We start from the raw sequence: 26,516 nt of genomic DNA on the forward strand, positions 1-26,516 counted from the left end.
TGGAAAACTGCTGTGTGAATCATTTGAGAATATTATCACTTAGGTTTTAGAAAACTGTTTGAATTTTGCCTTTTGAAATTGAGAGATGTTTCCAGGCTGGGCATGGTGGCTTATGCCTGTAATCCCAGCACTTTGGGAGGCAGAGGCAGGAGGGCCACTTGAGCCTAGGAGTTAGAGAGAAGCTTGGGCAACATTGTGAGACCCTGTCTCCACACAAAAAAAAGAAAGAAATTAGCTGGAATTGGTGGGGCCTGACACAGTAGCTCATGCCTGTAATCCTAGCACTTTGGGAGGCTGAGATGAGAGGGTGTGCTGAGCCATGATTCTGCCACTGCACTCCAGTCTGAGTGACAGAGTGAGACCCTGTCTCAGAAAAAGAAAAAAGATGTTTCCAGTCAGAGGAATTTGCTTCACAGTCTTTCTTTTAACACTTCCCTCACTGGTTTCCTGAAATTTTCTTTTGACATAGGTTTTTAAGTGTGTGAAACTCTAGAGGCTTGCTTGTAATGAGTTAAACATGATCCCTGGACCTCCTGCTTTTTCTGATGTTAGAGGGTGTGATTACTTCATAATAGCTACTCTTCCCGCTGGGCATTATAGCTTTAAACAGGTGTTAGCACAGGTGGTATTCAGTCATATTTGGTTACCATCAGTAATTCTTTGGGAGGTTTTAGGTATTGGTAACCTTCTCTGGTAGCTGAATGGTCTTTTGGAAAGTGCCTTTGTGGACTTAGAAGACAGTTTTGTCTTGCCCGTTTTTACTTGCTTTTGCCAGTTTGAACTGAATTATTCATTTTTTGGAATGACTATGAATGACCAGAATGAGCATGTGATTCTCATACTAGTAAGTTTTAGACATGCTTTTTTACTTTCAGATGTAGAGATTCTTTATGTTTCTAAGTAATTGCTGTCAAGAGCTTCTAGGAGATAGCAGAAAACTACTGTTGTATATTCTGTTCGGTTTTATGGAAAGCATGTGTTGGAAAAATATCTTTAGCTCTTGAGATTTCTTAAGAGGTCATATTGTAGCATATCTCTAAAAGTCTGCTAATTCTTCTCTGTGGACTCTAAAAATGCCTAAATGAATTAACAAATAAGCCAAAAACAACCTTATTGAAGATAGTATTTTCAATGACCTTTTGATTCCTAGCCCCTAAATCTTTTGGTCTGTATCCATAATGAGTAGCAAAACTTGCTGACTTGACTTTTTTGCTCAATATCTGTTAAAAATTTTTATTATTCTAAATCAGGGGCAGAGTGGAGAGCAATGGTAGTTGAAAGACCACAAATATAATAAACTCTGACAAATAACTTTAGGAATCTCTTTATCTCAGATTCATGGACCTTTTTTGGAGATTAATTTTAGAGGCCATTGTCAGGTCTTAATTAATAAACTGCTTTGACGTTTGAGAGATAATTTCTGAGTACTTCCTAGCCAGTGCAGCCAGCCTTTACAAAGGAATCCAATAATAGTTTGCTCAGGTTGCAACTTCCTTATAGACTGGACACAGAGCATAAAGCACCCAGTAACCTAGAACCAAGAGAACCTTTATTAATTTCACTGTAATTTCAGTGCCCCTCAAAACCTGTTTCTCTTTCTACATAGGTATCAGTCAGAGCCGGATCTCTCATTGGCTGTTGCAGCAGGGATCAGACCTGAGTGAACAGAAGAAAAGAGCATTTTACCGATGGTATCAACTTGAGAAGACAAACCCCGGTAAATAGCATTTCCTTTTATTTATTGCATCTGAAACAAGACAGATATAATGAATTACTTTAATGGCTCCGTGGTGCTAACTTGTTGAGTAGGATAGTTTCATACTTTACTATGGTTGCTTTATGCAGAAAAACATTCTTAATGGTAAAAGCTAAACTCTGATTGTGATAAATTTTATTTTGTCTAATATTACCTAGTCATGTTCACTCCTTCCCCTAAGACGCCTCTTTGCTTTCAGGTTATATGATATTTCTATCCATAGTTGGAAAGAACACCATGAATGTTCAGTGGCTGATTTTGTTTTCTTCAGCTATGTAACTACATAAAATTCCATATCTTTTTGTTTTTTTTTGCAAATCTTGTTTGAATTAGTAATGTAAATTTGATATTTTTATTTAGTTAACACTATACCATATCCAGTGATCTCTGCTAATGATTTTTTTTTTCCAATTCTAATGACCTGGGTAATGGATGTGGCTTTGGACTTTAGGATGCAGCTGCCCTGATAACTCTCAGGACCAGCAGTAGATTGGAAAGCAGAATGAAATCTTAAGGAAAACTAAGATGACAAAAACTTTTATGTCTAGAGTTGGAAGAAGTAGGCAAGATCTATTCAAGATACTTTTAACAGGTGATTTTATAAAGTAAAATATGAAGTTGTGGTACTATCTCAACCTATACTTTACACAGGCAAGTGGCAGTGAGCCTGGTCTCAAGTATAAAATTAAGATTATGTTGTGTTCTGTAATGCTGCAGCCTTAAAGCCTTTGCATAAGACTAAATCACTAGTTGAAATATTGCATAATAATAGCATTGGCTCTGAGGTAGAAATAAAGAATGTTACAGAGATTTATTTTTGTGTGTAGGTATGGGAGAAGATTTTTTCCCCCAAAGATCACTTTCTCATTCCGAATGGTCTAGGCAGGATGAAACAGAAGAGACCATATCAACCTCTACAATAATATCAAAAATCTATTCTGACCCCCAATTTTTATTTTGAAATGTTTCAGATGTATAGAAAATACAAAAGACTAAACAGTAGACACATGTTTACTCTTTCTTAGATATAATAATTATTAACATTTGGCCAGGTGCGGTGGCTCATGCCTGTAATCCCAGCGGTTTGAGAGGCTGAGGCAGGCAGATCACTTGAACCCAGGAGTTCGAGACCAGCCTGGCCAACATGGTGAAACCGCCATCTCTACTAAAAATACAAAAATTAGCAATGTGTGGTGGCACATGCCTGAGGCTCCACTACTTGGGAGGCTGAGGCAGAGGAATTGCTTGAACTCAGGAGTGGAAATGGTGCCACTGCACTCCAGCCTGGGTGACAGAGGGAGACCCTGTCTCAAAAAAAAATTATTATTAACATTTTATATTTGCTTTATTCCTATAAAAGAATTAAAGATTTATATATGTGTATTTGTGTGTATTCAGCATTCATCTCCTAAAAATGAAGATAAATCTGTATTTCCACAGTCCCAATTATTATACCTAAGAAAATCAATAATAATTCCATATTATCATTTTATGTCCAGTCTGTAGTCACATTTCTCTAGCTGTCGGAAGAATGTCTTTTGTAGCTTTTATTTTGTTTTTTTTTAGTATCTCTTTTAGTTGGCAAATTGGGATGTCTCTTTAGACTCTTTAGTCACCCAAACTTTTTTTTTTTTTGGTGATGTGAACTTCTTAAACCATGTAATTTAACAGAATGTCTCACATGCTAGATTTTTCTATTTATTTTTATTATCATATATCTTATTTCTATATCTATATTTCTGTAAACTGGAAGTTTGAATTAAGCTGAAGTCAGGATTCAGGTTGAATATTTTAGGCAAGAAAACTTCATAAATTATTTAGGGAGTCACATAGTAACGGTAGCAGTTTACTTTGAAATGCATCAAAAAATGGCTTGACATAGGGAAATGGACAGGTATGTGATAAAGTACATATAGTAAAATATGATATAAGTATGGTTTTCACTTAAATTCTTTCACTATCGCATGTTTAAAATTTTTTGCAATAAAATACTGGAGAAAAATAACTTTGTAGGTAATGTTTACCTAATATTGCCACAGATGAGGAGGCCTGTCAGCAATAGGATGTTGTAGCACTATTCATATGCTAAGTTTGATGATTTTGTTGAAATGGTGACCACCAGATCTTTTCTTTGCCGTTTGTGAATAATCTTTAGGATGACATTTTGCCCCTGAATGAGTATCTTTTCCTGCAACAGCTTTCATCAGTTGCTTTAGCATTCATTGATGATCCTTGACTGAATCAGTTATTCTTTTTTGTTTTTTCTGAGACACAGTCTTGCTCTGTCTCCAGGCTGGAATGCAGTGGCGCAATCTTGGCTCACTGCAACCTCCGCCTCCCGATTCAAGTGATTCTTACTCCTCAGCCTCCGGAGTAGCTGGGACTACAAGCGCACACCACCACGTCCGGCTAATGTTTGTATTTTTAGTAGAGACGGGATTTCCCTATTTTGGCAAGAATGTTCTCGATCTCTTGACCTCGTGATCCACACGGCTCAGCCTCTCAAAGTGCTGGGATTACAGGCGTGAGCCACTGCACCCGGCCTGAATCAGTTATTCTAATGGGGATTGCAAAAGGAGATAATGAGCTGGTAATGCCAAATTCCCAAACTGGAGTTTCAATGCTGGGCTTGGATCCGGCTCTGAACTAGAAACAGGAAGGAAGACTAAGGTGCAGCTCTCCGGCCACAGCACCTTTGTTGCAGCTCATCGGACAGGGGTCCAACTTTAGCACTAGGCTGGTAGTGTTCTTCTGAAGCTGGGTTTTTTTTTTTTTTAATTATTGTTATTTATTTTAGCATTTAGTCTTATTTCCTATTTTAGTTTATTTTGAAATCAGAGTTGGGCCCACTCATCAGGAAATTGGAGGAAGGTAGAACGAGGGAATTGGAACTAACAGCATTCATCCAGCTGATCATTAGGAGCTGATTTCTTTAAAGATATAGTGCCTCCTTTTAAGACGTTCCTCTATATATGCATTTATTTTTTAGTGAGGTTGCATTATTGTCACCTTTTTAAAGTACTTTGTATTTTTTTTTAAATCAAATCCTATCTACTAGTTTTCTCAGTCAGGTTTTTCTGTGGGACATAATTTAAAGGTAGCTGAAGATAAGAGGGCAAGTTCCTAATTGCCAGTTGGTAGTTGTTGCATTAACAGCAGTTGGGTATTAGCAATTGAAATTTGTTTATCTTTTTCTTTGCATTTTCACCTTTATTATAAAGACTAATATGGCCTATAATTCTTTCGAGATAAATGTGATTTTATTTTGTTGACTGTAAAATAACCTTTGATTTTAGCTAAAGGATGGTATCATTTCTTACTCCATTGACACTTTGGAGCTACTGTTATGTTTGGATAAGATGAACTAAAATTATGTTAGCTTATAGGACATCAGATTCTTCTTTGCAAGTCATTTCAGAGCTGATTGGAATCCACTCAAATGTCCCTCAGTTGAGAACTGGTTAAATAAATTAATGTCACATCTGTACAATGGAATCTTTTGGAGCTATGTAGCTATTTTTTGAAGGCAGCTTTATATGAATTAAATGTATATGAGGTGACATGGAATTCATAAGTAAAAAAGGGACATAACAGTATCGAGGGCATATTTCCATAGGGGAACACACACACACATACAGATGTATGTGCTTACATAAGCATAGAAGATGTCTGAAAAGCTGTGTTAGGAACTGGGAAGAACAGCTCTGTGAGGAGGAACTGAGTGAGTGGGAGTACAGGGGTAAGGAGTTAACTAAACAACCTAATGTATCTTCCCCCGCCTCCCGCCCGCTGATACAGAGTCTTGCTCTGTCACCCAGGCTGAAGTGCAGTGGCACAATCTCAGCTCACTGCAACCTCCACCTCCTGGGTTTCATACAATTCTCCTGCCTCAGCCTTCTGAGTAGCTAGGATTACAGGTGTGTGCCACCATGCCCAGCTAATTTTTATATTTTTAGGGGTTTCACCATGTGTTGGCCAGGATGGTCTCGGCCTCTTGACTTGGTGATCCTCTCCCCTTGGCCTCCCAAAGTGCTGGGATTACAGGCATGAGTCACTGTGTCCAGCCCCTAATGTATCCTTATAAATTTTGTACTATGTGCTTGTATTATATATTTGAAAAATAAAGTGTAATAGGAAAGAGGGAGAGCGAGACCAAAAGAAATCAATCTGCCTTGTAAGATTAAAAAGAAAAGGAAAGAAAAGAAAGAACAAAAGAAAGGAAGAAAGAAAGAAAAGAGGAAAAGAAAGAAAGGAAGAAGAAAAGAAAGTAAGACAGGCTTATACGGTCCCGACCTGCTATTGAGAAGCAGGTAGGAAATAAGTTGTCAGTGATTTTTATCAAGTAATTCTTTTATTTCATAAATTTTTTTCTGTCTAGGAAAGATAGCTCATTAGGGGAAATGTAAATAGTGTCATCCCTTTACATATATTCTGAGAAGAAAATGCAAAATTAAGAAAAGTCACAAAATGAAAAACTATTTTTTCTTGTTTCTTCTGTAAACTTAAGCATTTAGAAAACAAATATGTTTATATATTCTATGACTCTATTCCTGGACCTTAGAGCATTTTCTTTGTATACTTTGAGTGAAGTTCTTTTTTTCAACCTCTTCAGTCTGGATCCAGTTGGATATGGCTTTTGTTTTTCTTAAGTTTCTCTTTAAGTGGACTCAGCAAGAAAAATAATAGAATGGATATTTAGGTTAATTTTACTGATAACCCAATTGATATAGTGCAGTTCTCTGGTAACAGACTCATCATCAGAATTTCCCAGCATAACCGAAAGCCTGCCAAGGCGTATTAATAAAACACGCTGATGGAAACTAATCAAATACATTTTATCTCATTTCTTATGAAAACACAAGAAAATACCTATTTTTTAAAAAGAAGCAAGTACTAAATTCAACATGGTTGACATTAAAAGTCCCTTTATTTAATCAAATTAAGTTCACAGTCTTTTTCCCTTGTCTAATTTAAACGTCACTGTAGCAGACCGGGTTTGCTGAGTTCCTCTTGGCATGTGGCGCAGATTCTGCATGCTTCTAAATTAAACAAATAAAATTTGCCAAGTTGCTTATGCAGCAAATACATGAGATAAGAGTCATCAGAAGAAATGTCCAGTCCTTCATTTGCAGATTGTGAGATCTCAGGGAAACGTGTGTGACATGGGGGGAGATATGACATTACTTTTGGAGAGGCTAGTTCCTATGGATGGCGTAGATATGATGAGCTTGTATAGTTGCTCACCCAGAGCTAACCCTGATTAGCAAGAACATTATCATATATGTGTAGAGAACACTTACCAAAATTTTTAAATCTCTTAACAAATTATGAAAAGGTTTTGTTTTCCTCAACAGGTTTAGATTTGCTAGGTGAAGGTGCAAAATTTTGTTTTAATGGAAATTTAGATGGGGGAGAATAAACATTTCTATAAAGAAATAGACAACACACTTTTCCTGTTAGGACCTTAGCCAACCCCAGAACTCCTGTATTTTACTTCAGAGGAGTTTAAAGGCTTATATACATTGTTCTTGCATTCTGGTATCTTTGTGTTTTTCTGTTAGACTCAATAATTTTGAGCTCATTCTTGGATTTTTTCATTGTTTTTCATCCATTTCAACCAAAGCAAGATGAACTAAGTTTTCCAGAACAAATCTATTTGTTAATAATTTCCAGAATGCTTTTTGTGCTGTTTTTAACTATTACTACATTGAAAAAGAAAAAGGAGCCAGAAAAAAAAAAAAAACTGAAAAGTAATGTGGTAATATTATGTTCTACATTAAGTATTTTGATGAGTTTGAGATTATTCAGTTTTCACCTTCTGTGCATAAACTGTCTTGATTTCTTTCAGAATAACCAGGCCACTGCTTACTTTTCTTTCCTTTTTCTCCATTTTTCCTCTCACCTCTTCCTTTTCCTTCCTGCCCAGTTTTGTTTCATCTGAATTTCTTCAGTTCTTGAGACTATCTTGACAATACAGAATATTATAAAGAAGCATAGTATTATTAATAAACCCCGATACCAAGAAAGAACCATTATTATTAGTTGGCTTATTTCCTTCAACCTCTTGGTTAAGATTCTTTCTGTTCCCTGTTCTATTGGTACCCATTTTTCACTCTGCTTACTGAGGACCGCAGTTATGGATGTGGCCCACTACCTGGAATTCACTGTCCTGTTGCCCCCCTCCACCCTGAAACTCTTTCTTTACCAGGGTCAGCCCTTGGACAAGAGGTTATATTCCCTTAGCCCGTCTATTTCTACCTCTATCCTGATCAGCCATGTTAACCAGTTGGCTCTGTTTTAGTCCTTTTCACCCTTGCTGTAGAATAAAATTTATGTAATTTTAATTAGGTAGATTCCAGAGCTTTCGCTGTGCTATAATCCCTGTTTGTTTTCAGAAAAGCACTAAACAGCATTGAAACACTCCAGCCCCGAAATTCCTGCTTATGTCTAGGCCCAGAGTGAATTCCCAGTTTATTTTGGCAGAATGAAACCCTTTTAAATTGTTTAAAGAAGGGTTTCAGTTTAGAGTTTCATGTTAGGTAGAGGAGAAATGTTTTTAAACCAGGGGTCAGCAAACTCTTCATATAAAGGGCCAGACAATAAATATTTTAGATTTTGCAGGCTATATGGTCTCTGTCATAGCTACTCAGCTCTTCTGCTCCAGTGCATTCATAGCCATAGACAATCTGCAAATGAATGAGCATAACCATGTTTCAGTAAAACTTTATTTACAAAAATAGGTAGCGGGCATAATTTGCCAACTCTGTTTTAGGGTGAGCTTTAAATCTCTAAAGTATTATGCGATGACAGACTTACTTGTTTGAGCAGAAATGTTAAATAAATATTTACTTTCCATCACATGCTTTAGAAAATCACATACATATTAAGGGCTGAAACACAAAATGAAAAATGTAAAAATACTCTGAGTGATATTTAGGCCCATTGGCCATAATACAAAAGACTGACAAATTTGACTGTATAAAAATTAAGATCACAAAGCACACCATAAAACACAAATGACAGACCAGAAAACAAAAATGCATTCTGTATGACTAGCAATTGATGAGATTTCTATGTACCAACCCCCGCCGCCAAAAAAAAGGAACAACAGGAATTTACAAGAAAAGATATAAATGGTCAATAAACTTCAGGAAAAGATCCTCATTCTTATTAGTAGTGAAGTCTCTATATTAAAGGGAAATTTTTTGCTGCCAAATTTATACTTTTGAATAATTAATAATACTCAATGTATTGGAGGATAAAGGGACATAAACAAGTGGGGATGATCGTGATTATTTTTATTAGTTATCTGTTCTTATACAACAAACTACCCACAATTTAACAGCTTAACACAACCAGCATTTATTATCTCATAGTTTTCATAGATCAGGAATCCAGGAGTGGCTTAGCTGGTTGGTTCCGGCTCAGAGTTCTGTAGAGGTTGCAGCCCAGCTGTCAGCCTTGGCTGCAGTCATTGGGACTGGATGGTCTACTTGGAAGCTCATTCACATGGATATTGACAGGTCCCAGGTCCTCACTGCCTGTTGGTCAGAGACAGCAGTTCCTCACAACATGGGCCTCGCCATCCACTGCCTGAGTGTCCTCATACATGGCACCTAGTTTTCCCTTGAGTGAATAAGAGAGAAAGCATCCAAGACAGATGCCATGGTGGCTTCTGTAGTCTGATCCTGGGAGTGACATACCATCATTGCTACATGCTGTTGGTTGTACAGCCTAATCATGGTGCCGCGTGGGAAGGGACTGAACAAAGGTGTGCAGACCAGGAGGCAGGGATCCTTAGGGACCTTGGAGGTTGACATTCACATGGCTGCGCTGGGACTGAATGTCTGAGGTCTGGTTTCTATCAACTGGTTTCTACACTTCTCCATGTGGCGACTGCTGTGGCTGCAGTGTCCAAGATGGCTTTTTCTCTCAAATGCTGACACCTGGGTGGAGTTGGCACAAGCCCCTGGGGACTATCAGAGCATCTTTCACTCCATGTGGCCTCTCCACCTGGCTAGCTTGGGCTTCCTTACAACATCATAGTCTCAGGTTAGTCAGACTTCCTATATAGCCACTGGTTTCCCCCAGCACAAGCATTTTAGGAGACCTAGGCAGAAATTTCAAAGCACCTGATAACAGAGCCTTGAATTGTTCAGGTTTTCTTGCTCAAAACCTGTCTTTCATCATGACTAGCCCAGATTCAAGGGCATGATTAGCCAGAGATGTAACTTACTGTGAAGAGACATCTTTGAAACTTGTCCCAGGAAGCCATGATTATGAGAGATGATGCTGAAGTGTTCTAAAAGTAGTAGCAGTGCAAGGAATAAAATTGGTCTGATACTGGAAATATTTTGAAGATGAACTTGCCTGTGAATTGGTTATGTAATATGTGGGAGAATTAGAGAAGTGAAAGATTAATTTGAGAATTTTGAGCTGAGCTGTTTGAAGAGTGGCTGTTTAGTTATTGAGCTGGGAAAGACTGCAGGACAGTAGGTTTGAAAAGGAACATTGGATTGATTAACAAATTGGACATCTGTGGAAGAGAATATATCAAAAGATGTAGCTATTAAGAAGGGTATCTACAATAGATATGTAAGTCTTAAAGTAGAAATACTATCCATGGTATTATTTGCAAGGTACAATAAAGAGAATATTAATCCTATAGGGAAGAAATATACATTTATTAATATTCATTAACAGAATTAATATATTTATTAATATTTGCATAAACCCTACACATTCTAACATGTCTTTCTAGAGCTGTATTAAGAGTTTAAATTAAACCACAGGCAGAGAGAATTTTTTGAAGGGTTTTGATCAGAAGGCCGATATGATCATAATTATGCTTTAGAAAGATGAATTTAACAGTGTAAGGAGTGAAAGAAGAGTGGGGCAGCCAAGGACTGAACTCTGTGAAAGCATACCAAGTTACATTGAAAGTATGAAATAAGTTCATGGAGGGCAGAGACAATGTTGCTTTCTCGGTTTTATTCTTAGTTTCTACCCCAGAGCAAGCCACTTGAAAGGGATTTGATAAATGTGAAAGAATGAATAAATTCATCATTAGCAGTTCAAGCTATTTGAGAAAGGAGTAATCTGAATTAGTAAAATGTCTCAATTATAGGTATTTCTCATTGAAATTTTATTATGTTCAAGAGGTAACAGAATCTAGTATAGCATCAACAGGTAAACTTATAGAGACCTGAATTAGTTAGACAAAAAGCACATCAAATATCATCTTACTTTCTTTCATGCTGTATTTGACTCCTTTAAAAAAAAAAAGTTTACAAGAATTAGGGTTATTTTTTACCTGCATAAATTCCTTAAGAGCTCATAAATTGTGTGAATGGTAATGAAAGATTCTGAACATCTAAGGTATATTGTTCAAAAAGAGTATAACTATGAAGTAGGAATTTCAAAAGAAATTTTTCAGAGAAAGATACAAAAAGTTGACACTAAGCCAGAGACCATACTTCCCCATTCCCGTAAAGAGGTAGATGTCATAATGGTTTAAAGAAACTACAAGATATTTGCTAAAAATGTCTTGTTTATTTCAGGGGCTACACTAAGTATGAGACCAGCCCCTATTCCAATAGAGGACCCTGAATGGAGACAAACACCTCCCCCAGTCTCTGCCACATCTGGTACTTTCCGACTACGACGAGGGAGTCGATTTACCTGGAGAAAGGAGTGCCTGGCTGTTATGGAAAGGTATATGTCACCTTTTTCTATGAGAAACTTCCCAAACTTAGGGAAAATATAAACTTTGGATAGATTGGGACAGTTTTCATGTCAAACAAGAAATTTGGTATCTAGGTTCTATCTCTAATAGTACTTTGAAATATTATAAGTACTGTATTATTGAAATAAGGTGATCTTAGCATTGAGAATTCATAAAGCTGGAATTATCATCTATCAATTTATTTTACTTATAATATTGTCCCCAATAATTTAAGAAATGTTAGAATAAATATTTTTTGAATTCAGATCTTTGTATTATATTTTGGAAAAACTCTTTGAAGTCTTCTTTTCATCAAAAATATTGAATAATTGTGTATAGGAGACTACTGAGATTCAACTTTCTTTAATAATGAGTGTGGTCTAAGTAAGCATTGTCCCAAAGGTTAAAAATACTTACCTTTGACTTTGATTTAGTAATTTATGCTCTCATTCTAGCACCAGTACCTGGTACTCAGTGATTTTTTTTTAACCTGAATTTGACCTTAGCTTCAATTTTCCCATCTGAAATGGTATAAATTAATTATGAATGTAAAATTGTGCCATACTTAGCATAGATCCTATAGCAGAATTATCTTTGTCGTCTACTTTTAAGTGATGTTTACAGAATTTTGTTTCAGTGGAATTTTGTTTATATCCAACAAGGTAATAATGTTCCAGCTGTACATTTTTCTTATCTGACCTGACTTGTAGAATGGTATATTGGACAGGGCACTGGACTCAGAGTCAGAAGACCTAAACCCAGCTAACTTTGTTTAGGTCACAAACTCTGATGTATAACTTCATGTCTAAAATGAAATTTTTCGATAGCCAGTATGTTATCTAAGAGCCATCTCTCATCCTGCTACATTCTGATTATTTCCCAGCTCATGAACTTCACTACCTGAAAGAGAGGGAGATTTAAAATGCCAAAATTCAGACGTTTTTGTTGGTGTGATATAGTTGAAATTAATAGGTTTGCTTAAGGTGAAGCATAGATCCAGTATCCAAAATGAGACTATAGGTTATCCATTGATGTTGTCATCTATTCCTTTCCTCACTTTATTATAGATAAGAGCAGAAGCCATTTATTGAATAATGAATCCTTATGTGCTTGAGTCATTAAAGTGAAAGAATGAGACATGATTGTCCTGGAGACCTGACGTTTACAATCTCCTCTACTTTTCTCATCTAGAAATTTTTATTCTTTTTGAAAATTTCTTTAGAACTTGGCACACAGCAGATGAGAAGTAAAATAATGTCTAACTTAAATTATTTGCAGTATTGTACATTTTCCTTTTGGTATTCGTTTCTACCTGGTGTTAAGTTCTAATTGTGCTAGTGATTTGGCCAGTTAGTTTTTTCATAAAAATACCAGTATATATTTATCACAGAATGTCAGCATGAGAAAGAATTAAGTTAAAAATTAATGAGATTACTATCAATAGGTGATATTCCTAATGCATTTTCAGGATTGAACCTCACAGACTTAGGGATTCTTATTTTTCCCCAGTGACAAGAATTAGTCACAGAATCACACTGAATTTTAATTAAAAAGATACTGAGCATTATTTACCCTATTCTATGACTCCTATTTAGTCTTAATTTACACTTTTTAACATTAATTTTAATTAATAAGTGGCTTTGTGTAATCCAGGAGTTGGCGATCTTTGGCTTAATCTTATGTTACCTGGCACCACTAGAAAGAGGATGTAGTTTATGCCAATAGTTGCAAAAATGCAGAAAGCCTTTCAAAATAATAGTACAGAAGGTCACAGTATGATTTTTATTCTGTAAAAATGGAACTTTTTGTTTTCCAAAATGAAAATTCCTACCAGTAGCATGACACATAATATTTTTTTCCTTGACTGAATGGAGGAATAAATACATATGCATAGACTGTAAAACCAGCAAAGTAAGCCTTACTCATGTTAGTATAAGATAAAAGTAAGGCCAGCCATGGTGGTTTACACCTATAATTTCAGCTTTGGGAGGCAAAAGCAGAAGGATCACTTAAGGCCAAGAGTTTGAGACCAGCCTGGGCAACATAGCAAAACTCCATCTCTACAAAAAAAATTCAAAAAATATCTGGATGTGGTGGCATATATCTGCATTCCTAGTTACTCAGGAGGCTGACATGAAAGGATTGCTTGAACTCAGGAGCTTGAGGTTACAGTGAGCTGGGATTGCACCACTGCACCCCAACCTGGGTGATGTAGTTCCTATCTCAAAAATAAAAATGAAATTAAAAAAAAGTCAAAAATTATTTCATTCTTCATACATCGAGATAAATTTCAAATGAATGAAAGAAGTGAATCCATATAAATAATAGAAGAAAACATGAGTGATCCCTTTATATCCTGAAAATGGGAAAAATATTTCCTGTGACTCAAAATCTAAAAGCAATAAGGGAAAAGATTGATAAATATGATTACATAAATTAAAAGAAAAATTTTGGAGGGAGAAAAAGCTGAGCAAAGTAAAAGACAAATTGGAAAAAAAAAATTACAACTTTTGTTATCCCTAATAAAGGCTCTTAAAAGAGAGAAGACCAACAACTACCTTTATTGGGCTAAAGACAGTAGAAGAAAATGCAAATGGTCCTTGAACATATAAAAATATATTCAATCTAATTCATAGTCAAAGAAATTCAAATTAAAACTACATTGAAATATTATTTCTCACTTATTGCATTGACAAAAATCCAGAAGTTTGGCAACATTTTCTATTGATTCAGCTGTACAGAAACAGAAACTCTCATATATTACTTGTAGAAATCCAAAATGAAACAACTTCATGGAAGGGAATTCAGCAATATCAAGGAAAATTACCTATGAGTTTACCCTTTGACTTGACATTCCTACTTCAAGAAAATTATCTTAGGGCCAGTGGCTCACATTTGTAAATCCCAACCCTTTGGGAGTCTGAGGTGGAAGAACCACATGAGGTTAGGAGTTTGAGACCAGCCTAGGCAACGTAGTGAGACTCCATTTCTACAAAAAATATAAAAAATTATCCAGGTGAGGTAGTGTATGCCTATAGTCCCAGATGCTCGGGAGGCTTAGGCGGGAGGATTGCTTGAGCCCAGGAGTTTGAGGCTGTAATGCACTGTTATCACACCACTGAACTCCAGCCTGGGTGACAGAGCAAGACCCTATCTCAAGAAGAAAAAGAAAAAGAAAAATCTTAGAGATATACGGGCAGAACTATGAAAAGATAACAGCACTGTTTTTACTAATTTCAAAATATTCAAGATGTCTTTATGTCTATAGTTATTGCAGAGTGAGTAGGTCAATAAATTATAGCACATCTGTAATTGGATGTTGAAGCCCATGTAATGGAGTACTATGCAGATAAAGAACAAAAAATTATATACAGTGATCTTCAGGATATAACATTAAGTTAAAAACAAGGCAGAATCATCTGTATATAGTACAAAGCTATCATTTACATATTTGCTTATAACTTATTTAAAATGGAGGAATAAACCACAAAATAACATGGTTATCAATAAAAGAAACAGCTTGGAAGAGGGAGAGGTAGAAGCTAGATTTCTCCGAAAATACTTTTTTTTGACCTGTAACTAAATTACTAATTATAAAACAAAATTTAAAATTGAGGAAAAATGGAGGGGGGAAGGGGGGAGAAGGTGATCCTTAAAAAATAGCTAAAATGAAGCAAACCTGTGTATCAAAATAGTGACTTAACACTCAAGAATTCTGTCATGTGTTTATAACACAGTAGTTTCACTATACTTCCAAGTGGGAAAGAGCTTAAGAATAAAAAGAAACACCAATAATCTTACACTGTTTTTACTAAATTTGGTAATACAGATACTGCTATTCAGGAACTATTTTTATTTACACAACTTGGTAGGTATAGATACAGATGTAGGTACAGATAAATAGTCATATTAATGTTTTTAGGAACCAAGATTGTCAGTGCAAGGGAAAAGAGTAATATAAAATCAAAAGAAATAAAACACTATAGTCTTCTGTGTGTCTGTTTGCATAGACAGAAATTTATCTTGATTTTAAAACAAAAGGCTTAATGAGATAGAATTCATCTATTTAAAGTGTACAATTTAATGCTTTTTTTTTTTTTTTTTTTTTTTTTTTTTTTTTGAGACGGAGTTTCGCTCTTGATACCCAGGCTGGAGTGCAATGGCGCGATCTCGGCTCACCGCAACCTCCGCCTCCTGGGTTCAGGCAATTCTCCTGCCTCAGCCTCCTGAGTAGCTGGGATTACAGGCACGCGCCACCGTGCCCAGCTAATTTTTTGTATTAGTAGAGACGGGGTTTCACCATGTTGACCAGGATGGTCTCGATCTCTTGACCTCGTGATCCACCCGCCTCAGCCTCCCAAAGTGCTGGGATTACAGGCTTGAGCCACCGCGCCCGGCCAATTTAATGCTTTTAAGTATATTCACAGAATTATGCAACCATAACCTCAGTCAGTTTTAGAACATTTTTATCAGCCCCTTTCCCTTTTTGAGACAGGGTCTTGCTCCGTCACCCAGGCTGGAGTGTAGTAACACTATCATAGCTCACTGCAGCCTCAAACTCCTGGGCTCAAGCGTTTCTCCCACCTCAGCCTCCCAAGTAGCTGGAACTATAGGCACATGCCACCATGCCTGGCTAATTTTTATATTTTTGTAGAGACAGGGTTTTGCCATGTTGCCCAAGCTGGTCTTGAACTCTCCTAGGCCCAAGTGATCCGCCTGCCTCAGACTCCTACAGTGCTGGGATTATAGACATGAGCCACCAAGACAGCCTGAATTTTAGTAACCATAAGATTGATCAGTGAATTCAGTGTTATCTTCCTGATTAATTTATTAGAAAATTCCCCATTAACGATCTACCTCATAGTTTTAGAGCAGTGATTCTTAAATGTGCATGCATATTAGGATCACCTTAGGAGCTTTTAAAACTGTCAAGGGGCTTCACCCCTGACCGACTGAATCTTAATCTCTGGGTGTAGAGCCTAGACAGAGGTATATTTTGAAAAGTTCCCAAGTGATTCTGAAGTGTAGCCAGGACTGAGAATCACTGTTTTGTTACCTATTGACGATTGTTTCCTGGTCATTTTTTCCATAAGGAGTCACAAAATTGTATTGAAATTTGTATATTTCTTGTACATTAATCAGCTGGAATTCTTCTGTAAAGAACTTTCCCTCTTTAATTCTTTGGTTACCCAAAAATATACTCCCTCACAAATGTGTGGCAGCAGGGAGGGAGCTAACATGTAAGTAATTCTGGAACTGAGAAGTAAATGCTGTTATGACGAAAGGTGCATGAGATGTAAGCAAGTAGAGAAAAGAGGAAAACTACACCAAAGTGATGATATCTTGGCTACATTCATATGAGGGATAAGAGTTACGAGTTAGAGAATCTTAGAAAGGGCATTTTAATGTTAGAAGCATTCCTACTTTGATTATGCAGAACTTGGTTATACTGTGCATTCTGTAATCAAACAAGTACTGTGCTTAATGATACCATAAGCGTTGGCATTCGGGCCTTATGTAGGAGATGTATCTGATTAGACTGGTCTATTAGATAATATTGGTGGGAGTATGGATAATGGACAAGAAATGAATCAAGTATGTATTTTAACACATACTATGTGCTTATAATCAAAGGGAAATAGTATCTGCCTTCATAAATCTTAATGCAGTAATAGTGTACATTTGAATAGAAATTTAATTACTGTACAGTTAATAATCTTATTGATAATTATAGGAAATTATTTTTAATCTTCACAATTCTGTACTGTAGGTCTTTTATTATTTGCAGTTTATATATAAGAGCCTCAGAAAAAGGAAGTGACTAACCCATATGCAAATGGTTAGAGCAGGGGTTCCTAACCCCCAGGCACAGCAGGAGGCACGTGGCAGCAGAGCAAACTGCTTGAGCTCCACCTGCTGTCAGATCAGTGGCGGCATTAGATTCTCATAGGAGTGCGAACCCTATTCATTTTCATCCCTAAATCACCCTCCCTCACCCCACCAAGTCCGTGGAAAAACTGTCTTCCACAAAACTGGTCCCCGGTGCCAAAGAAGTTGGGGACCACTGGATTACAGGAGAGATAGATGGAGATCAGTTTAGGAAGCTATTAGAGTAACCTATGCATGACTGCTGAGGGCCTAAGCTATATTGTAAAAGCAAAAGGATAGGAAATGGATAGGAAGTGATAGATATCAGAAAAAAAAAATAGAAGAAAAACAGTCTAACCTAGTTACACATTGAACATAGGAATGACAAAGCAGGAAGTGTCAGAGCTTAGCATTGTGATAGCATCTGGGAGACAGTACCTGCCATTAGAAAACACTTTCACTTTGGGCAAATCATTTAGCATCTCTGGGGCCCTAGTTGCCACATTTATCAAGAGTTAAATATCATAACGAAGTTAAAAAAAAAAAAAGACAGACTTCAGAGCCACACAGACTTAGGAATTAGTCTCAGCTTCATTTTATGTTAACCTGTGGGAATTTCCACTTTCTGTAAAGTGGAGATGGTTATTATAAGAAGAATTATGAGAATTATTTGAGATGATATGTGTAAATCACACAGTAGAATGCCTTTCTCATAACCAGTGTTAGACCAGTGTTTTTTCCATCTAAGCTTCTTCTAGTTTAATGCTTTGACTGTGAAGTCACCTCAAGATTTCTGTGTTAGGAGATTTCAGTGGCACTAGAAATGGAGATTTGGGAGTCACCAGTATATTAGGTACAGTTAAAGCCATGAGTGTGAATAAACTCTGGTTAAATATCTCCACTTACACAGTTTCTGCATTTTTGCAGTGAAATGTGGCTGGAGAAAAACTTAAAACTCTGCTGACTGATCTCATTTTAAATTCATGACCACGAACCTCAAGTGGGTCTTTAATTCTGCCAAGCAGAATTAATATTATGCCTTTCTGGTTTATTTTTTCCCGCTCTCCTCTAAGATTATTTCACACTTTCTTCTCTCTCTGCAAACTCCCCATCCTCATTTTCTCATTATGACCTTGCTCATCATGAAAGGAAATGAGGAAAATGAAGCAATCGGGGAGAGTGTCCACAAACTACCTACTTGCTACCATGTATGTGTATGTGTACGCGCGCACACAGAATTTTCCTGCGTCTTACCATACCCAGAGCACTTCAATGATATGTATATTTCCTAGCACGTGTCTTGGTGCATCATTCATATATATGTGCATTTTCTCCTTCTCTGACCTCATTCCACTGTGTATTCCACATATTTGACTTTTAAAATATTCAATTCCAGAAACATTTATTGTCACAAAGGACAATATTGTATAATTCCATTTAGAGGAAGTATCTGGAATAGGCAAACCTACAGAGACAGAAAGTAGGTGAATGGGTTACCTAGGGCTGGGGAAGATAGGGGTGTTGAGTTGGGGATGTGATGGCTAAGGGGTGTGTGTTTCTTTTTCGGGTGACGAAGATTTCTAAAACAGTTGTAGAGGGCCTTGTACAACTTTATGAATATGCCAAAAACTATTAAATTGTATGCTTTAAGTGAGTGAAGTTTTTAGTATATGAATTACATCAAGCTGCTTTAAAAAAAAAGCATTTATTCAGTGCACTATTAGAAGCTTCACATATATTTATCCTCCATATTTAATCCTCACTACAGTCCTGGTTTTTCCTTTTTCTAATGAAGCAGTCAAGGCTCAAAGAGGTTGAATAACTAACTTCCTGGGGCCACAAAGCTTAACAAGTGTCCCAGTCACATGTAGATCTTTAGCCAGTGCTATTCACAGATATGAGTTCTTCTTATTAACTAAGAAGAATGTTATTTTCATTTGGGTATACACTGATTGTTTTTAATTTGTGGACTTGGACTTTGTTAACTCTGAAGTCTGATGCCCCTAGATTAATATATGTTATAAACTTCCATTTGTTTAAGAGCATATGGGGATTATAACTGGGAAATGAAACAAGAATGGCAAAATGGTTGATAATTATTGAAGCTGGTATGTAGGGGATTGTGGGTTTATTTGTGTGGGTTTAAAATTTTTGTAATTAAAGAGGATTTTGTTATTTTAAAAAGAGGACCTGACTAGATTTTAATGGATAAAATAATTGTCTAATATTTATTCATTTTCTTAATAAAGCATTTGCTATGTGTTAGCACTAAGCTAGGCTTACTTCAAGTAGTTTACATATTCTCAAGGGGGAAAATAGTCCTCTGTAATGTATCTGTAATGTATCTAAAATATCTCCATATGCAAATAATGTAATGCTCAAAAGTGATTTTATAAACGTGTCTCTTTGTTCATTCATTCAGTGAAGTACTTAATGGCTATGAGGCAAAGTGCTAGGGATAGAGAGAATAGATGGATTTTAGGGTGAGAGGAGCGAAAGGAGTAGATCTGAAGAGAGGGTTTATGTCAGAAGTTTTGGAGGCTTCGTGGCCTAGGGGGTGACTTCTAATGTACTCTTTTCTTACCAATCTTTCAGCAATTCGGGCTAGGTATTCCATTATCTTTGGAAACAGGCTTGTCTCTGGAGCATTAGGATATGTGACTGGGACACGAAAGAATAAGACCTACCTATGGGATGAAGGTAAAATAAGCTTCCAAATCTCCTTATAGGTTTTTTAACCCAACTAAGCAAGAAGGAAAGAGAAGCAACAACTTGGAAAAAAGCTTTGAGTGGATGCAGGAATAAATGTGAGAATACCTAGCAGTGATCGGTAGAAGCAGTAGAATATAGTGGTTAACAGTATCAGCTTTGGGGCCAAATTTGTGTGAAAAGGTTACTTATTGCTATCATTTTTAACCGGCTGAATGATGACCCTGTATTTGAGTGTATCCAGGAACATGCAGATTAAATGCTAATGAAGGCAAATGAATACCTCTGTGTGTGTTTATAAGTAAAACTATTGCATGTTTTATTTTTCTTATGGATAAGTATATTTAATATGTTTTTTGTTATTAAATTTTTCTCATATTTATCTTCAGTGGGCAATATAAAACCAAATCATTAGTAAAGCTTTAGAAATTATATGGAAAATATTTTGTTTTTGTTGTTTTAACCTCTGTCACTCTCCAAAACAGCTTTAAAAAACTAATCCAAAATATTCTCCCAGGCAAGGAATCAGCATTAAAAATTTCAACTTGAGAGTATCTCTTTCCCCAAATTTAAACATCTAAAAATCAGGTCTTAGAATAAAAGTATGTCTTCATGAACAAAAACAGCATCACAACCACAATACTATAAAAAACCAAAATTATATTGTAGTTCTAAATTTGTTGTCACTGCTGTTAACCTGACATGCATATAATCTGAATTAGACACATGCATCTAGTAACCAAGTGGATTTTATTCAAGGATGCTGTACATCCCCGGAGAACTAGCATGGAAGAGACAAATCAACTTGTAAAGTGATTTCTAGAACATTACTTGAGGTTTCTGTAATTTAATTTTCTTGGTCTTTACTGCATTTTGGAATTCTTCCCAGGACAGTTTATTAGTACATAGACTTTGGTTTCAGTTTCTTTCCTTTCTCCTTTTTACTTTTAATTTTTTTTTAGTGAAGGTTAATACTAACAGTTCCAGAAACTAAATTCTATATTTAACTGCAGACTGGGTGTGGCTCAGACAACTGCAGTGCAACTTGCCTAGTGTTTTGCCAGTCATCAGAACCCTGACGTGCAAAGAACATTCCTTTTCCTAGTCTTTTGACTCTGAAATATGCTGAGTGATGATATAATGATCTACAGAAATACTTTCATATGTGTAAATAAAGACAAAAGAGGCTCATAGGTGCAAGCTTCAAGTGACTATGGAGGATCAGTTTCTTCTGTGTTCTTTTATAGCAATCTCTGAGTAATAGTAAGCTGCCCTTTTTCGTAGTGTCACTTCCTGTTACTCTTTTACTACCTTTATTAACCACTGTCAGATTTTCAAAATATTTACCCAAGAAGCTCTCTCCACTTCTGCTCTCATTTCATGAAGCTACATTTTAATATATTTTTTCTTGTTTGCTTTATATAATTTGAGGCTTTCTTAATTGTCATCTAAAAATAATCACATTTTTCTTCCTTAGCAGTATCCTTGGTTTGTTATGGCATTGTGATTGTGATGCTATTTTGTTTATATCTTTCATTATTTTGTATGATGTTCCAATATTTATATCACTTATGCAGAAATCATGGAGTTAGAGACCCTTCTAATGTCAGTAACATTACACCTAGCTGGAAAAAAAAATTAGAGCAGAAATACTTACAAATCCTTTCTAACGTTGCTCTTCTGAGAAATTAAAACCTATCTGGATGTTTCTTTGGGCAACAGCTTATGTCATGTGAACAATAGGGACTTTTGCTCTTGTTGTACAAAAAAATATATAACTTGCATCTACTGACCACTGATTCCATTGAAGCAGTCCAGGTGTGAGCTGAGAACCTTCCTTTGATTTCATTTACCTATATTTGGTCATCATTACTGCAGAGAATAAGGAAGTGACCCTAAAGATCATCTAGTTCAAACAGTTTCTTGTTTAGATCAAGAACCTGTAACTCAAAGAGACTAATTTAACTTGGTTAAGTGAAAAAATGAGATTAAGTTGCTAATTTGGAGACCTTAGTTATGGGAACCATAAAATATGATTTGAAAAATAATTCTACTTATTGAACTTCTCAGCCTTTTATCTTCCTTAACTTTTATGTGATTCCTTAACATTTATTGACTGTTACTGAGATTTAGATTAAGAATTGGGACACAAAGATGAGGAGGACAAAAGCCCTTATTTCATTGAACCCAAATTTCTTCTCTTTGTTTCTTTATTTACTTCTTACTTCTCTCATGTCCCCTTAATTTTTAAATTTTCATTACTAAACTCCTTTCTGTATCTTCCTCTTCCTCACCTTCTGATACTTTAGTTAGAAAAACTTCTGTCCATTTCTTTTTTTCTTTATTTTATATTTTTTTACTGTGTTTTAGGTTTTGGGGTACATGTGAAGAACATGCAAGATTGTTGCATAGGTACATACATGGCAATGTGGTTTGCTCTCTTCCTCACCATCACCTATATCTGGCATTTCTCCCCATGTTATCCCTCCCCAACTCCCCACCCCCCGCTGTCCCTCCCCTAGTTCCCCCCGACAGACCCCAGTGTGTGATGCTCCCCTCCCTGTGTCCATGTGTTCTTATTGTTCAACACCTGCCTATAAGTGACAATATGCAGTGTTTGGTTCTCTGTTCTTGTGTCAGTTTGCTGAGAATGATGGTTTCCAGGTTCATCCATGTCCCTACAAAGGACATGAACTCATTGTATTTTATGGCTGCACAGTATTCCATGGTGTATATGTGCCACTTTTTCCCTGTCCAGTCTATCATCGATGGGCATTTGGGTTGGTTCCAAGTCTTTGCCATTGTAAACAGTGCTGCAATGAACATTCGTGTGCATGTGTCCTTATAATAGAACGATTTATAATCCTTTGGATATATACCCAGTAATGGGATTGCTGGGTCAAATGGAATTTCTATTTCTTTTTTTTTTTTTTTTTTTTTTTTTGAGACGGAGTTTCGCTCTTGTTACCCAGGCTGGAGTGCAATGGCGTGATCTCAGCTCACCGCAACCTCTGCCTCCTGGGTTCAGGCAATTCTCCTGCCTCAGCCTCCCGAGTAGCTGGGACTACAGGCGTGTGCCACCATGCCCAGCTAATTTTTTTGTATTAGTAGAGACGAGGTTTCACCATGTTGACCAGGATGGTCTCGATCTCTTGACCTCGTGATCCACCCGCCTCGGCCTCCCAAAGTGCTGGGATTACAGGCGTGAGCCACCGCGCCCGGCCTGGAATTTCTATTTCTAGGTACTTGAGGAATCACCACACTGTCTTCCACAATGGTTGAACTAATTTACACTCCCACCAACAGTGTAAAAGTGTTCCTGTTTCTCCACATCCTCTCCAGCATCTGTTGTCTCCAAATTTTTTAATGATCGTCATTCTAACTGGCGTGAGATGGTATCTCAATGTAGTTTTGATTGGATTTTTCTAATGACCAGTGATGATGAGCATTTTTTCATTTCACTTTTGTAAAGTGTCTGTTCATATCCTTCACCCACTTTTGAATGGGCTTCTTTTTTTCTTGTAAATCTGTTTTAGTTCTTTGTAGATTCTGGATATTAGCCCTTTGTCAGATGGGTAGATTGCAAAAATTTTTTCCCATTCTGTTGGTTGTTGATTCACTCTAATGATTGTTTTGCTGTGCAGAAGCTGGAGTTTAATGAGGTCCCATTTGTCTATTTTGGCTTTTGTTGCCAATGCTTTTGGTGTTTTAGTCATGAAGTCCTTGCCTATGCCTAGATCCTGAATGGTTTTGCCTAGATTTTCTTCTAGCACTTTTATGGTGTTAGGTCTTATGCTTAAGTCTTTAATCCATCTGGAGTTAATTTTAGTGTAAGGTGTCAGGAAGGGATCCAGTTTCTGCTTTTTGCATATGGCTAGCCAGTTTTCTCAACACCATTTATTAAACAGGGAATCCTTTCCCCATTGCTTGTTTTTGTGAGGTTTGTCAAGATCAGATGGTTGTAGATGTGTGGCATTTGCCTCTGAGACCTCTGTTCTGTTCCATTGGTCTATATCTCTGTTTTGGTACCAGTACCATGCTGTTTTGATTACTGTAGCCTTGTAGTGTAGTTTGAAGTCAGGTAGTGTGATGCCTCCAGCTTTGTTCCTTTTGCTTAGAACTGACTTGGCTATGCGGGCTCTCTTTTGGTTCCATATGAAGTTTAAGGTGGTTTTTTCCAGTTCTTTGAAGAAGATATTGGTAGCTTGATGGGGATAGCATTGAATCTGTAAATTACTTTGGGCATTATGGCCATTTTCACAATATTGATTCTTCCTAACCATGAGCATGGAATGTTGAGAAGACACCAACAGATGGAGAAACATTCCATGCTCATGGTTAGGAAGAATCAATATCATGAAAATGGCCATTTCTTTCTTCTTTTCTCTTATACTTTTTTTTCTTTTAAGCACACCCTCTGCTCTCCAAATCTGTTCTTAGTTTTGTTGAATATAATGTAAAACTGAAGTACATGCTTTAGTGTATCTTACACTTTCTAAATAAAGTATTAGGTTCCAGTTTCATTTTTTTCCTCCATGTGAAAAGCAAATTGGTCAATACCTATTTTTAAAAGCAATTACTAAATGTTACATAACTTCTTAAAAGATCCTTCAAATTATTAAAATTATTATTATATCACTCTGTTATTCTAAATAATTTCCTGTTTTATGTAGAGCCTTTGTTTTCTCTGAGACTCTGGCTTTGGATAAGAAAATATTTCCCACCCTAGAATTAAATCTTTGGAAAATAACTGAATCTTAGCATAACAACATGAACAGACTAACTTCAAAAAACAAAATCACCTCCATAACTAAGTTTTGGCAGAAGAGCAGTTCTTCAGGACTGTGTTTTAATGCATATTCTCATGATCTACCTTAGCATTTTGTTTAGCAGTCAGCTTGGATTCTGGTTCCCTCAGTTTTATGGTTATAAAAATTATAGAAATGAAATATCTTGAGGTTGCTGCAATCTGAAAATGTAAAGAAAGTATTGTTCACCTACCTTCTTATCAGTCTAGGTAGTTAGAATTATTTTCTTCTTCCTTACAAATGAGAAAACTAAAAACTCACATTTCTACTGCTTAGAAGAAATCAGCTTTTGTTATTTTTCAGTTTTTCTCTAAAACATGTTTCAGTGCTTTACAGTTGGAAATAAGCTTACATTTCCTTTTCTTTTTTATTATGTTGCTGCTGAATTGAATGAACTACTAAGGGTATCTTCTGCATATCTCATATCAAAGAGCCCATGTGTCTGACCAGGATGGTGGTTATGTTTGTATAGGAAATGCAGTGAATGTTTTTTCAGCTTCCTTACATTTAACTATGATCGCTTTATAGCAAGTGGCTAAGTCTGTGATGATGAATTTATTAAGTAGACTATAATGGTAAAATGTCAGATATTGCCTATGTAAATTTGAATAAAAATGTAAATGAAATAATGTTAAGCAAAATAAGAAACAGTATATTATTATAATGTAAAAAGCCATAAATATCCAAAGATAAATATTGAGAGAAGTAAATATGTGCTTTAAACATTGAATAGTTTGTACTTTTTTTTTTTTACTTCTTTTTGTTTTTTTTCTGATGACATAGTGGTTAAAAACACAGACTTTGGAGTTAGAACAGCTGGTGCTCCAGGCCCTATGCTCTTACTCACCAGCTGTGTATCCTTATGGAAACTGCTTGTTATAACCATGGCTATCTAATAGGAGTGCTTTGGTATGGCTTTAGGAACATACCTTTTCTAATAGTGTTGCTCCTCACACTGTACCTGGTACTGAGGAGTATGGAAGGATTAGCTCGTAGTCCTGGCAGGCTCAGTCCATTGGAGGAGTTAGGTTAAAAATGTCACACAAAAGATGGGTACCAAGTACAGTAAGGACACAGGAAAGTGTTGCAAGGAAAGGAAACTGTGAGGTGACAGTGGAGTGCGGTCTTGGAAAGCGGTACAGTTTCAATGGGTTGAGAAGAGGAAGAATGACATGGCCTGTAGCGGGAGCAGCATGTGCAAAGGCACGGAGGCTGGAAAAATTAGACTGCTGAGTGTCTGCTCAGTCAGGTGGGAAATGAGGCTGGGTGAGTAGGTTGAAGCCAGATTGGGAATGACCTTATGCTGTGACATTTGCAACATTTGTCTTTTTCGAAGCATCCTCATTTGTATCTATGCTGAAGTATATTCTTTTAATAACCAAAATACATTTTTATTAATCAGTTTTTGGGGTCATTGGTGCCACTTTCCTCCCAGATATAAAACAGAAATAATAACTCTTTTATGCCAGTGATTCAAACTATTTTGGGGGTGGGGGTGGATTTTATGTTAATATTTGTTAAACATCCTGGGAATTAAAAACTTGAAACTGTTTTGAAAAATCTTTCTAGCCTTCCTTCTTAAACACAGAAGCCTAAATAAGATCCCCCTTTCTCCCTGATCAAGGAAATATCTTGAAATTCCAGTCATTTT

At 36.5% G+C, this 26,516-nt stretch overlaps 1 protein-coding gene across 15 annotated transcripts in view; it reads left to right on the forward strand.

Moving 5' to 3' along the window:
- The window catches only part of HMBOX1 (homeobox containing 1), a 175,741-nt gene that overhangs the window by 116,786 nt on the left and 32,439 nt on the right, over positions 1 to 26,516 (forward strand). For all 15 annotated transcript variants that reach the window (XR_001104655.2, XM_012435181.3, XM_012435172.3 and 12 more), the window contains exons 5-6: positions 1,607 to 1,717; positions 11,317 to 11,470. Coding sequence is in view for 14 of the 15 variants with exons in the window: in XM_012435181.3 (XP_012290604.1) it covers positions 1,607 to 1,717; positions 11,317 to 11,470 (265 nt within the window). In the remaining variant the exon portion in view is untranslated. The remainder of the gene's footprint in view (positions 1 to 1,606; positions 1,718 to 11,316; positions 11,471 to 26,516) is intronic.

Source organism: Aotus nancymaae, unplaced genomic scaffold, assembly GCF_030222135.1.
Source record: "Aotus nancymaae isolate 86718 unplaced genomic scaffold, 86718_ANA_hifiasm-v0.15.2.pri h1tg000079l, whole genome shotgun sequence".
NCBI lineage: Eukaryota > Metazoa > Chordata > Mammalia > Primates > Aotidae > Aotus > Aotus nancymaae.